Source organism: Leptopilina heterotoma, unplaced genomic scaffold (genome assembly GCF_015476425.1).
Source record: "Leptopilina heterotoma isolate Lh14 unplaced genomic scaffold, ASM1547642v1 Lhet_64, whole genome shotgun sequence".
Taxonomy (NCBI): Eukaryota; Metazoa; Arthropoda; class Insecta; order Hymenoptera; family Figitidae; genus Leptopilina; species Leptopilina heterotoma.
In genome coordinates this window covers 892,242-908,148 of record NW_025111150.1, presented here as the reverse complement: position 1 = coordinate 908,148, position 15,907 = coordinate 892,242, and the positions used below count along the sequence as shown (strand labels likewise).

At 21.4% G+C, this 15,907-nt stretch overlaps 1 protein-coding gene across 3 annotated transcripts in view; it reads right to left on the bottom strand.

Annotated features, from left to right (window-relative positions):
• LOC122509895 (beta-arrestin-1) overlaps positions 1 to 15,907 on the bottom strand; it is a 91,523-nt gene that overhangs the window by 11,803 nt on the left and 63,813 nt on the right. The window contains exon 6 of one of the 3 annotated variants that reach the window (XM_043624203.1): positions 4,256 to 4,399. The exons of 1 other annotated variant lie outside the window; for it this stretch is intronic. In XM_043624203.1, coding sequence (XP_043480138.1) covers positions 4,256 to 4,399 — 144 coding nt within the window. Of the gene's footprint in view, positions 1 to 4,255; positions 4,400 to 13,950; positions 14,089 to 15,907 lie in introns of all 3 variants that reach the window. One more of the 3 variants, XM_043624204.1, reaches the window with a different exon arrangement.

Here is a 15,907-nt window from a genome sequence, read left to right as displayed (position 1 = left end):
CTTAAATGAGAGTAGATGCAAAATGTGGATTTCCGATTCCTTCATCTCTCTGCTTTACTGCATTACACTTTAAATGCGCTTAAATTTTTTGTTGAATATCACGAGGTGAATTTAAAACCCTCCGCACTACATTAATGTCTGTGCTCTTTTTCAGACATGCAATCTTCCTATTTTATTCATAGGTGCAAATCATATTTTATTTGTTGAATAGCAAATTCATTTGATAATGTCAGCATTACGTGTCAGTGATTTTATTTAAGACTAATAAAAATAAAGTATAGATATGCGAGTCCACAAGATAATTAAATGTTTTCAGAGCACTCTCATCGAATTACTCTGAAAGTTGGTAATATTTTATTTATTATTCGTTAAAAGTTTCAGAAAATCAACTTTTTGGGACAAACTAATTGTTTATTTATATGGGATGCATTTACTTTTGGGAAAAAATAATTATTTATTTATAAGATACAATATTGATCAAAATTGTTTAAATGCTCATATCTTTTGAACGGGTAAAGATAAACAAGTTTTGTTTTTTTCATTCAACTCAGGAAATGAAACTCTTCAAATAAGTAATAAACATGTTTACAATATTTTGTTGATTGACAATGTTATTTAACTAAAATAAATTTATATTCAGCGTGGTGAATCAACACGATAATTTTCTTCATGTTAAGTAAAATTTGTGTCAAATAAAATTTCTGACAAGTGAATTTAATGTAAAATAAGAATTATGTCAAAATAACTTTATTTTATTTTATTCATAAATTGAAATTTATGTCAAAAAAAATTTATCTGAAATGAATTTTATGTCAAATTAATTCAATTTGACATCAAATGACGAATGAATTTTATGTCAAAATGAAATTTAAATCAATTGAATTTTATGTCAAATGATATTTATTTAAAATGAATTTTACGTCCAATAGACTTCATATAAAATGAACTTTATGTCAAATAAAATTTATACCAAAAGAATTTAATGTCAAATGAATTTTAAGTCAAATGCTATTTATATTCAACGAATTTTTTGTCCAATGAATTTCTATCAAATAAAACTTACGTAAATTGAAATTTATTTGTAATTTTTAAGTTAAATGAAAATTATACCAAGAAATTCTTAAGTCAAATGGGTATTATGCTAATTGAATTTTATGTTAAATACAGTTTATGTTAAATGAATTTTATGTCAAATAAAATTGCTGTCAAGTGAATTTAATGTGAAATTAACTTCATTTCAATTGAAATTTATGTCAAATAAAATTTGTCTGAAATTAAATTTATGTCAAATTAATTGAATTTGACATCAAATGATGAATGAATTTTATGTTAAAATGAATTGAATTTTATATAAAATGACCAATGAATTTTATGTCAAAATGAAATTTATGTTAAGTAAATTTTATATCAAATAAAATTTTTGTTAAATGACTTTAATGTCAAAAGAACTTTTATGTCAAATAATATTTATTTAAAATGAATTTTACGTTAAATAAAGTTTATGTTAAATTAATTTTATGTCAAATAAAATTGCGGTCAAGTGAATTTAATGTGAAATTAACTTTACTTCAATTGAAATTTCTGTCAAATGTAATTTGTCTGAAATGACAATTATGTAAAATAAAATTTTTCTGAAATGAATTTTATGTCAAATTAATTAAATTTGACATGAAATAACGAATGAATTTTATGTTAAAATGAATTGAATTTTATATCAAATGACCAATGATTTTTATGTCAAGATGAGATTTGAATCACTTGAATTTTGTGTCGAATGACATTTATTTAAAACGAATTTTACGTCAAATAGACTTCATATAAAATAAATCTTATGCCAAATGATATTTATGTCAAGTAATTTTTATGTCAAATGAAATTTATGCCAAGTGAATTTTATGTCAAATAAAATTTATGTTAAATGACTTTTATGTCAAATGAATTTTATGTTAAAAGAATTTTATGTCAAAAATTATATCAAATAAATTTTATGTTGAATAAATATTAAGGCAAATTTACTTTATGTCAAATTAATTTCATGTTAAAATTAAATGTATCTCACGTTATTTTAATGTCAAATGACATCTATGTTCAACAAATATTTTGTCCAGTGAATTTTGTATCAAATGAAAATTGAAATTAAAGTTTATGTTTAGTGATTGTTATGTTAAATAAAAATTATTTCAAGTGATTCTCATGGCAAATAAAATTTATATGAAAAGAATTTTATTTTAAATCAAATGAACTTTATGTCAAATGAATTTTCTGTGTAAAGAAAATTTACGTTAATTGAAATTAATTTTAAGTGATTTTTATGTTAAATGAAAGTTATGTCAAGTGATTCTTAAGTCAAATGGGTATTATGCTAATTGAATTTCATGTCAAATAAGAAATAAAGTTTATATTAAATGAATTTTAATGTCAAATGACATTTGCGTCATATTAATCTTATGAGAATTAATGTCAAATGTACTTCATATTCAATGAATTTTATGTCAAAAGAAATAAAAACAATTGTTCCAGCAAATAAACAATTGTTTTCCCTGAAAAAGTTGATTTTTTGAAACTTTGTACGAATAAATTATATAATATTACAAATTTTCAAGTAATTCAATGAGAGTGAACCCAAAAACATTTAATTGTCTGCTAGACTGTCACGTGGGGAAAATAACTTATGCATAAACTAAAGCCATTTTTTAAATCTTAATATTATGCGAAATTAAACATTCACACAGTTTTATAGAAGAAGGAAAATTTGGAAACATGGAAAAAATTTGCATTAAGCGAGAGAGCTAATGAGATGAAGAATCCAGAATAAGTAAATAATTTTTCAATTTGTGTATCATGGCACATTTAACTGATTATGATAATTTTATGGAGTATTCGTCAGGGTTACGATTCTAAACATTGTCTCTACAATTCTCCTAAATTTTTCTATCAAAAAAAAAAAGGAAAAATTTCCCTAAATACATTTTTTCCATTTCTATTTATTATTGTAACTTCTGCATTACTCTTTTTTATTTTATTTTGTACCATAATTCTAAAACAAAAATGAAACTAGATTTCCTGTTTTAAATCTATTGTTTAGTTGAAACCAAACCAGAATGTATTTTTGAATTTATTTCAAAAAAATAATATTCGAAATAATAGTTTAAAATCAAAGATATTTTTTTATATGGATTAAGTTAATAAACAAATCTATTGAAAATTATTTTCTTCTTCGGATTAATGTTTTTTCAGTAAACTGTTAAAATTTTTTCAAGTCACTTATTTTGTATTCTGTTACATTTATAAATAAATTTTTAACCGTAACCCTACTTGAATATTCTATTCCTACTATTCTACATTCGAAGGTTATATCATGCATCTTCCATTTTTGTATTATCGAGAGCAAATTGTTTATTTTAATATTAAAATGATTTCAAATTATGTGTCGATTTACATAGAATTTAAAAATAGAATACATTTTTTTCTTTCAAAAGAAATGAATTGCTTTATATATATATATATCTGGTACAAATTGGGGTGGAAATGCAAAATAGAGATTTGGAAAGGAATTTTTGATATGCTAATATAAGAAAACTAAGAACCCATGAAAACCAACAGATATAATATTTAAAGCTTTATAAAGAGAGTGGTAATGTATTCCATGCATTTTACAACCCCAACGACTTTACATAATCATTTCAATCATTCTAATATACAAACGCTCGTTTAGATTAATATTTTCGAAAATTCTTGTTACGAATAAAGCAGATAAATCTCTACTCTATTTTTATATCAAGTTCATTAATTTTTCATCTTGATTCTTGGGTCACAGTATATTGAAAAAGTTTATTTATTTTTAATGTTTTGGTCCAAGTAAATATTTGTCTATTCGATTTGATTAATTATCTTTTCAGTATGCAGTAAATATTTAATAAAGAAACCGAAATATAAATTTAAAACAAAATTCAAATTTAGAACAAATTTAAATTTAATTAATTTAAATATAGAAAATTTCTACGAATGTTAAATAAAAATTTATAAATTATCAAATATATAACTGGATGTACGAATACAAATTTAAAAATAGTTATAATTTTTTTTTTAAAATTTGAAACACAAAATTGTTGATGCAGATTTTTTTTTTACAAATGTAGAATAATAATTCCCATGAAACGGAAGCTGAGAAAATTAGAAATTCAGATTGAATTCTGGCATTTAGATATTTTAGATGTTTAACTGATATAGATTTGAATCGAATGATCAATCTTACAGCGTGCTGGACGCCAAATTGGTGTCTTCGTGCTTGAGCTGGCCGTCGAGGGCAAGCCCAAATTTGTTTTTGTTGTTGGCAAGAAGAGGTCTCAGGGAAAACACTTTGCTCAGCGTGAATCCTGGACCAACTGGGCAACCCTCCCTGACAAACATCAAAGTCAAAATAGGATTTTTTAAAAAAAAAATTACTTTCCATTAGATTATTGACACTTTCAGTAATTCTCAAACTGTAATCCTTTCAAAATTTTATTTTATTTTCTAAAATTTATTTTTTTAATAAATTTCTTCTCTAAATCAACTACTTTTAATAATTTTCTTTGAGAATATAATTATTCAAAAAACAAAAATTAAATTTTTTAAAAATAATTGCACCCTTCCGAAATTCAATTATTTAAACACAAAAATTCAATTTTTTAAAAATAATTGTAACTCTTCCAAAATTCAATTCTTTAAACACACAAATTCAAAAAAAAAAAATTCTTTAAAAATTCAATTATTTAAACACAAAAATTCAATTTTTTAATAATGTAACTTCTCCAAAATTCAATCCTTTAAACACACAAATTCAATTTTTAAAAATTATAATCCTTCCAAAATTTAATATTATCCTTTAGTATTAGGGGAATGTAGTCAAGGTTGGTCTACTGTCTAGGTAGGCCACTCGCGTTTTTTTGTCAAGTTCACTAGCGCCACCTACGCGCATTTTTGTCGAAGCTTGTCTTAGTGAAACCTAACTTTTTGTTCAATTACATTTTCGGAAAATCGAAAATTGTGTTTTCTGTGACGTCGGTACAAAAAAAGCTCAAAAAAAGTTTTGTGCATAATGTGAAAAACCATTAATAAAAGATAAAAAACAAATTGAATCGTCAAGGCAAGTATGCAGAAAATTTGTGGGACTCATGGTTGAAAGGAAAACAAAGTAAAAAATCGAATCCCGAAACGTATTTCTTTATGGTTACAACAATTCGGTAATGTTACTTACTGTCAAGGTCGGCCACTGTGTGTTTAAAATGCGCAAAGCTGAGGACGAGCTACTTCATTTGCAAAAACTGCAATTCTGTATAACTCATAATATAATTGATCGTCTTATTAATATTTTTATTTAATTTTATTAATATTTTAGTGCAAAATTTTTTTTTATTTATATTTATTTTTTTATATTGTTTATTGTTATTATTTTGTTATTTCATTAAGTTACAAACTGTAAACAATAAAGAATCAATTTTCCGTAACTCCAAACATGATATTTTATTTTTTAAAGATTAATGCCCTTTGAATTTTAAACATGGCCGACCTTGACTGTAATGGCCAACCTGGACTACAAATTTTTTTTTTTTAAATCTTTATAACTTTTTCATTTTTAAACCTGTCAATTTACTTTGTACAAAAAAAATGTTCCTATTAAACAGGACTTTCCAACCATATACTTCAATTGTCCAAATTCATTTTTAAAAAAAAGTTATAAACAAAAGTCAAAAAGGTGGCCGACCTAGACTATGTTCCCCTACTATTTTTAATAAACTACTTTTCTAAATCAATTATTTCTAAAAAATTTTTGAAAGTTCTTTAAAAATTCAATTATTTAAACACAAACATTCAATTTTTTTTCAATAACTGTAACTTTTTTACTCTTTGAAAATTAAAATAAAAATTAAGGTGAATTATTGAAAAATTATATCCAAAAATGTTGAAAATAATTCATTTTTCAAAAATTATGAATAAAAATTTTTAAAATTAGTTTTTTTACAAATATTTTAAAATAATTTTAGAAAGCCTAATAAATTTTTCAATTATAATATTATAATTAAATTTTTTGATATAATTGTATAATATTAAAATCGTGTAATATAATCGAAAAATTTTCAAATAATTGAAATTTAGTAAAGAATTTTGAAAATAATCAAATCTTAAAAATGTTCAAAAATAATCAAAATTTTGAAGAATTTTAAATACAATTATGTGAAAATACACGATTTTTACAAAAATTTTAATAAGTCTTAAAAAAAGGATTTTTTTTTTAAATTTTAATTTACTTTTTTAAAGATAATGGATATTTAACAAAATTATAAGAATTATAATAATTGTATTATATTAATATTATAATAATTAAATATCTTAAAAGAATTTTTAAACTAATTAAAAAGTTACTCAATGTTTTGAGAATTTTTGATTGATTTCTCTAAAATTTTAATATAATAATTCTAAAAAATTCGTATGTATAGTTATTTTAAGTAATGTAATTGAAAATATTGAAAATAATTGAAGTTTAAAAAACATAATGAAAAAAATTCCAAGAATTAATTTTTCAAAAAATATTTTAATATAATTTTTTGAATCTAATTTTTATTAATGTTCATTTAAAAATTTTTGTCATTACAATTTTTAAGACTTTAATTATTCTCTAAATTTGCAATTAAAATTCTTAGAAATTTCAATTATTTAAAAAAGTTTTAATAAAGTATTTCGTCGAAAATTGTTTTTTAAATCTATTTCCACTATTTTCTTGCATACATATTATTTTCGAATAATTTAAAAATCTTAAAAATGATCTTTCTTGAAGATAATAAATTATTATAATGGATTTTTTAATGATATATACCAACATAATTTAAAAATTTTCAAATAATTGAATTTTAGTGTAATTTTTTAAAAATAATTGAATTTAATAAAAGAATTTTTGGAAAATTAATCGTTTTTAAAAGAATTTTAATTAAAAATATAAAAGAAAAATATTTCTTCATAATTTTAATGGAAAATCTAAAATATGAAAGTATGTACTTGAAAATATTAAAAATAATTGAATTTCAAAAAATTATAATAAAAAATGTCTAATAATTACTTTATTGAGAAATATTAAAAATTTATAATATAATTTTTCGAAGCTTTTCATTAACTTTTATTTTCAAATTCTTATTTTAAAAGCATAATTTTTTGAAAATCTCTTTCCCTTATATTATTACCACTTTTAGTAATCATTCTCAACTGATTAATAAAAAATCATCCGATGACCAAGTTTTTTCTTCTCCATCGCACATTATTTCATAAAATCCTATTATTTATATATAAATCCATAACTCCTTTCATTTAATCTCTTTCATTAAAAATATAACATTTGCATTCTCACTAAATATAGAAACTGCAATATTGTATTTCGATATCAGAAAAAACGAAAGAAAAAAAAATAATATTTTCTGCGAAAAAACTTTTTCCCCGTTTAATCAACGATATTTTCCCAAATGAGATTTTTCTGGTGATATAAAGTTACTTTCATTAGGATAAGAAATACGATTCGGAATAATAAATATCGGCTTTTGCCGAATGATTATTTAAATAGTAAGGTTTCACCCCAGAGAAATAAATCGTAGGGGGATTTTATTTTCGAGCAATGAGAGCTAAGAAAATTATTACCAACTTCCATTTTATTGCTTTCACTTCGATAAAACTTTTTGGATCAACGACATTCGTTAACTCTCTGAGACGTTGATAGAGAAAAAAGGAAAAAAAAAATAAGAAAACAAAAGTTCTCTGATTGTCTAAATCCGCTCATTTTTTCTCCAACACAAATCCTAATTAAAACTATATCCAAAACTTAAATTAAAAGATAAGAAAAGAAGAAAGAAGTACCAATGATAAAAGAAAAAAAGAAACATGATTAAAATAATGAAAGATCAGTTTCAACCAATGTCATCAAATTTCAATTTAGTGTAATAAAAAACATTTAAATAAAATTACTAATTTTTATAATAATAAATTACTAAGGATAAAAAAAATATAAAATTTACTATTTACAAATTATTTGCTATTTTCAACGACGGTTAAGTTCACAACATTCATTATCAATAATGAACGAAGAAAAATACTTTTCCCACTGAAAATAATAAAATTGTTCTTTCAAAAATGAATTTAAAAATAAAAAATGAGTAAAAAAATAAATTGTATTATAATTAATATATTATTATAAAACTTATAGGTAATATTTAAATTATAAATCAAATTATAAAATTTATAAAATTATAAATATTACAAACAATAAATTTTACTATTTTTGAACATAATTAAATTTCTGCGAAGAATTTTATTACTTGTGGAATAATTTGTAACTTCTCCAAAATTAAATTTTTTTAGTGTCAACTAAAATTTTTCTATAAATCCATTATTTTTAATAATTTTTAAAATAGTTTTTTGAGAATTGCCAAATTCATTTGCTTTTAACTGAAATTCATTTTTAAATAAATTTTTATTAGAAAATTCTACTAGAATTCAATTATTTAAATACAAAAAAATAATTTATTGAATATTTGAATGTTTCTGAAAATTGAATTCTCATAAAGAATTTTGTCAACAAATTTTTAAATAAATGAATTCGTTTGACGAATTTTAATAAAATTTTTAATAATAATTACATTTATCGAGGAATTTGATTAAAATTTGATTAAAAATAATTGAAATTCTGCGATTCGTATTACTTTTATTACATTTATGAAAATAATTTCATTCCTACAAAGAATTTTATTATTTAGAAAAATAATTGAATTATATTGCGAAGAAATTTATAAAAAATTTGTAAATAATTGGATTTTTGTGAAATTTTTATTATTTTATGAAAATAATTAAATGTTGGTGTAGAATTTTATTAAAATTTTTGAAAATAATTGAATTTCGGAGAAGAATTTTATAATTTTTAAAGATAATTGAAATTTTAACGACAATTTTAAAAAATTTTTGAACATAATTGAATTTCTGCGAAGAATTTTATTACTTTTGAAAATAATTGAATTTTGCAATCATTTGTAATTTCTCTAAAATTCTTCAAATTTTATCGTACAATTAACGAATTAATAACGAATTATTGCGAAAAAATTTATAAAAAATTTGTAAATAATTGAATTCCCGTGAAATTTTTATTGTTTATGAAAATAATTAAATGTTGGCCAAGAATTTTATTATTTATAAAAATAATTGAAATTTTGAAGAAAATTTAAAAAAAATTTTGAACATAATTAAATTCTTGTAATGAATATTGTTACTTAAAATTATTCTATAAATCCATTATTTCAATAATAAATAATTATTGTCTAAAACTTAAACTAAATTTTATTTTTAAAGCTTATGCTTTAAAAATAAAGAATTCAAATTTTCAGAGATTTTAATTTGAAAGCTTGACGAAATTCAATTATTAGTAATTTCTCCAAAATTCAATTATTATCTAAAACTGAAATTAATTTTTAAATCAATTTTTATTAGAAAACTCTACAAGAATTCAATTATTTAAATACAAAAATAAATAATTTATTGAATAATAGAATAATTTCTTAAAATTAAATTTTCATTAAAAATTCTATCAATAAATTTTGAAATATTGGAATTCTTTCGACGAATTTTAATAAAAATTTTAAGAATAATTACGCATTTCGAGGAATTCGATTAAAATTGTATTAAAAATAATTGAAATTATGCGATGAATTTTATTATTAATGAAAATAATTGAAATTATGCGATGAATTTTATTATTTATGAAAATAATTGAATAATTGCGAAGGAAATAAAAAAATGCAAATAATTAAATTCCTGAGGAATTATTATTATTTATGCAAATAATTATTAAATGTTTATGTAGAATTTTATTAAAATTTTTTGAAAATAATTGAATTTCGGAAAAGAATTTTATTATTTCTAAAAATAATTGAAATTTTGACGAGAATTTAAAAAATTTTTTTTAATTTGACAATTAAATAATTAATATAAACGGTTTTCAATTTTTAATTTACTTTAATCTGCTATTTTTAAGATCTATTTTGTTTTTATGTCTAACTTCAGTCTTAGAATTAATTCTTTTACTAAATAAATCGATATTTCAAATCTCAGTTAAAATAATTAAAATTTTACTTAAAAAAACATTTCTTCTCCTAATTCAAATTATTAATGATAAACGTTGTGAACTTCACCAAAGTTATTAACAAAATTCCCACTAATTTTTTACAAGAATATTTATACAAAATATTCTCCAATATTTATACAAAAATAATATTTATTCAAAAAATATTCCCAAAATAAATTCACAACTATAATATACCTCTCAGAAAAAAAGTGACTTCTTATTCGAGAAACTTTTTCCATTAGTAAATTGAATTCTTTTTTCCTTTCATGTTATAATAGTAAAAGTTTATTTTAAGTAAGAGAAAAAAAAATAATATCAGTGAAGAGACAATACACACGCGATATTATCTAGAATGGAGAATACAATAGGTAAACATTGTTAGCTACACACTGATAACTACGGAAAATACTTCTGGGTTTGGCGAATATGTCTTCAGTGCTGTAATATACATTGTGCATCTTATCGTAGAAAGACAGAGAGAGGAGACAGAAAGAGAGACGCGAGTAAAACAAAAGGTGATAATAGTATAATATATATATATACATATAACGTAGGAAATTCGCGAATGGACAAGTGAAGAGCAAATAGAAAATGTCGACAAAAAGGGCGGGGGTAGGGGGGTAGTAGTAGGTATGAGGGAAAAACCATCACCGACCGAGTTCCATATATCTAAATATATTTACAGACCACCGTTTGTTAAAGACTCCAAAAAAAAAAAAAAAAAAAAAAATTACAAAAACCACAAAAAACATTCCAACCACCAATGTTTACATTGTTACTTTTCTTTTCATTTATTTAGAGCGGATACTGGAAAAGGATCGATGAACTTTCCAATTCATATAAACATTTCATTCAATTGCCCAATAAAGTTCTCGTTCCTCTATATATTGGAATTCTCAATAAAATTGAAATTTCTTTAACAAATCCTTTCAAAGTTCTTTTCTCTTAAGTTTATTTTATTTATGCTTTCTAAAACTTCTTATATGTGCTTTTTTGCTTTTTTACTTTTTTCGAGAAACTCTTACTTTTTCTCACAAGTTTCCTGAGGTCTCTAAATTTATTATTTCTCTTTTCTGTTTAACTTTTTATATTTACCTCATTTTTTATTTTTCTATTTTTATTTTTTGCTGTATTTTTTATATTTACTTTATTTTTTTTTATTTTTAGTATTTTTATTTTTGTATTTACTTTTTACCTTTACTCGATTGCTTATTTTTTATATTTACTGTGTTTTTTTATTTTTACTATTTTTATTTTTATATTTACTCGATTTTTTATTTTTTTCATTTACTGTATTTTTTATTTTTATATTTACTATTTTCACCTTTTACATTTAACAAATAATTTAATTATTATTTTCAAGAATTTTTAACTAAAATTCTTCTTTAAATCAATTATTTTGAACAATTTTTGACAAAGTCTTTTTTGAGAATTTTTAAATTCACTTGTTTACAATTCAATTTTATGTAATTTAGATTATTGGGAAATTTTGCAATCAAAAATTTATTAAAAAATAAAAACTTCAAATAAATTCATTTTTAAATCAATTTTTACTAGAAAATTCTGCGAGAAATCAATTATTTAAATAAAAATTTAATAACTTATTGAATTATTATTGAAAGTTTCTTAAAAATTGAATTCCTATAAAGAATTTGATAAACAAATTTTTAAATAACTGAATTCTTATTATTATAAAAATTATAATTGAATTTTTTGAAGAATTTAATTGAAGTTGTTTTAAAAATTTTAATTTTAATGGTTTATTTTACATTTTCTATTTATTTATAAATTTATAAAATTTATTTTAAATAATAGAATTTGTGAGGAAAATTTTTTAAAAATAGTAGTTATTGAAAATCATTGAATTGAGAAAAATTTTTGAAAATAATTGAAATTTTGACAAGAATTTGAATAAATATTTGAAAATAATCGAATTTCGGCGAATAATTTCATTATTTATAGAGATAATTGATATTTTGACTAGATTTTTTTTTAATTTTTGAAAATATTCTTTTTTTTACTATTTTTATTTTTGTATTTACTTTTTTTATGTTTACTATATTTTTAATAAAGTAAATAAAAAATAAATGATACAGTAATAAAAAAATAAGAACTTAAATATAAATAATAAAAAATCAAGTAAATGTAATCAATAAAAAATAAAGTAAGAATACAAAATAAACATAGTTAATGTAAAATTATTCCTTATTTTTGTTTTGTTTACTTCTTTTATTTTTTTCATTTACTGTATCTTTTATTGTTATATTTACTATTTTAAAAAATTTTTAACTGAAATTCTTCTTTAAATAAATTATTTGGAACTAATTTTTGACAAAATCTTTTGAGAATTTTTAAAACTCACTTGCATACAATTCAAATTTATGCAATTTCCATTATTCGGAAATTTTTCAATCAATAATATGTTAAAAAATAAAAACTTGAAATAAATTCATTTTTAAATCAATTTCTATTAGAAAATTCTGCGAGAAATCAAATATTTAAATACAAAAATAAATAACTTATTGAATAATTGAATGTTTCTCAAAATTGAATTCCTATAAAGAATTTGATCAAAATTTTTTAAATAAAATTGAATTCTTATTATTGTAATTGAATTTTTAAGAACAATTGCATTTTTTAAGGAATCCAATTGAAATTGTTTTAAAAATTTTATTTTTAACGATTTACTTTAAATTTTCTATTTATTTATAAATTTATAAATTTCATTTTAAATAATTGAATTTGTGAGGAAAATTTTTTAAAAGTAGTAGTTATTGAAAATCATTGAATTGAGAAAAAATTTTTGAAAATAATTGAAATTTTGACAAGAATTTTAATAAATATCTGAATTTCGGCGAAAAATTTTGTTATTTATGAAGATAATTGAAATCTTGATTAATTTTTTTTTTTAATTTTTGAAAATATTTTTTATTTTTACTTTCTTTATTTTTGTATTTTCTTGATTTTTGATTTTTTATGTTAACTATATTTTTAAGAAAGTAAATAACGAATAAAAGTTGCAGTAGGTAATATAAAAAATTAAATACAATTAAGAAAAAATAAAGTAAATGTAAACAATAAAAAATAAAGTAAGAATAAAAAATGAAAATAATGAAAGTAAAATTATTCTTTATTTTTTGTTTTCTTCTTTTATTTTTTACATTTACTGTATTTAATTTTTATATCTATTTTCACCTTTTACATTTAGGTACTTTATTTATTCCTTAAAAAAATATTTTTTTCGATAAAAAATCTCCTTTGAAGTAAACAAAAAATTTTTTCCACATAATTAAAGTTCATTATTGAAATAGAATTCGCTTTCAATTGACAATCAATTAATAAACGTCTACGGAGACTTAATAATTGCGAGAGATAATTAATGCATTTGAATAATTTAAATCGATTTTTTTCAAAGTTTGATAAAATAAAAAATGCAAAAAATAAAAAAGTAAAATAAAAATAAATAAAAATATAAATAAATATAGGTAAATAAAAGAAATATTAAAACGAAATCATTAAAAATTGCAAAGAGAAATTAATTCTTTCTTTTTTTTTTGTCAAAAATTGATGATAACTAAAAATAAAAAGTACTCGGAACAATTTTACTTTTGAATTCTTTTATAAAGAAATGTTGGCAAGAGGAATTTCTGGTATCGACTTTTCGTCGGACAGCTTTAGTGTTCGTTGAAATCCACATTTCTTGTGGCAATAATCCGACGGGATAGCGTGCTAAACCTATTGCGGAGAGCGCTCGACCCGTTTCCAATTTCCACTCTTAGAACCCAACAATTTGTGCCTAATGTTGGAGCACTCACATGGTGCTAGAGGCGAGATTGGTGTCTTCGTGTTTAAGTTGCCCGTCTAGGGCAAGACCCCGTTTGTCCTTGTTGTCGGCAAGAGTCGGCTTTAGAAAAAAGACCTTGCTCAAGGTGAATCCTGGCGCTACCCCTATACTGCCAATCAATTATTTTATTTTCTCCTCGCTGTATCACTACTTTCTTTTTTTTATACGTTTTTTACCTCGTAACAGTGGCGATACTCTTAAACAATGTTTAATCTTTTTTCTTTTTTTTCTTTTTACTTTTTCCTATTTCTCTTTTATTTTCTTTTTTATTATTATTTTTATTAATGAAACCCTTCGATAAAAGAGCAGAGCGTGACTTATTTTTATTGTGTATTTTGAGGCACACTTTACCTGTATAGCTGCCGAGAATTTGTAATGAAAGAAATTTTTAATTTTCCATATTAAATAAAATTTTACAGCTAAATTTTTATTCTCAATACGTTGTTAATAAAGTTTTGAACGTGCAAATGAACGACGATACTTTTATTTCTTTTAAATCCCATTTTTGTCAAAATGTTATTTTGTTTAATTAATTTAATCAATTAATTCTGAAGAAAATAATTGTTCAAACTTTGCAAATTTACGGAAAATAAATTCAAATTTAACGAATTAAAAAATTAAATTAAATTAAATCTTTACAACAATAAAAATAGCGTTCATTTCAACATTCAAAATGTTTGTAAAATACCTCAATTAAATTTTTAAAATTCTGAATTAAATAATTCTAAAGTAAAATTTTTTTAATCTTAATAAAAAATTCGAAATTAAAGAATATAAAAGCAAAGTTTTTATAATACCAATAAAAAATTCCAAATTAAACAATTTTTAATTAAAAACATTTTCGCCTATGTTTTTATTAAATATTTTCCACCCAGTGATTCTGTACTGTCGAGAAATGTTGATTTTTCCGTCAAAAAAAAAAAAATAAAATAAAAAACAAACTTCCATATACGAAATATTTGTATTTCCTACAATAGTTGTTTTTAGATTCCATTATGACAAATTTTTACGCATTTAAAATAAATAAAGAAGAGAATATTAATTTAATAAATTGTTAATGTTAATATAAATTTAAATGAATAATTAAGTAATTAATTAAACCTCTGACTAAGTCATCCCCTCTGTATATGAACACACTGAGCAGTAATATAAACTAAGAATACAATTTTAATGAAGTCTAAAAACAATCTTGAAACAATTATAAACCAACTTTGAGAAATGCAACTATTTTCATTAAGTTTCCTCATAGAATTTTCTTTTATAAACTCTTTACTTCTTTTGAGAAATTTTATTTTGTCCTTAATTATTTTCTTTGTGCAAACCTGGTTTACTCGTTATTATTTTCAATCTTGTTAATTGCAATTTAAAAGTTTCCAAGTTTCATCAGTAGCTTCAGTTTTTGTATAATAATAATTTATTAAACAGTAGCATTTCCTCATTAGAGATGAAATATTATTATTATCCATTCACTTTAAAACCTTGAAATGTATTTAGTTTTGATATCCGATTTCACGACATTATATTCCGATCTATTCCCTTGATATTTTTTTTCTTTAAACTTTTATTGTGCCTGAACGTGTAATAAAAGTAATATTTACGAAAAAAATTCTGCTTGACCCCGCAGTGATTCTTTTTTATTTCCCGAGTTATATTTTTTATTATTTTATTTCCCAGTGTGCGATAAAAATTAATTAAATTCCATTAACAGGGTTGCCACAAATATTTGATTTGTTTTTTCTGACTTTTCCAGGGTTGACACTCGATAATTTTATTTTGCTTTTCCTGCCTTTTTCCTGATTTCGAGATAAATTTTTGACTTTTTTCCTGAGCCTAAAGAATATTCTGATTCACTCTACAAATTATTAGATACTCAAAAAAAAGTTCTATTGCATTTATTCAAGAATTTCTTTAATTGTTAATATTAATAA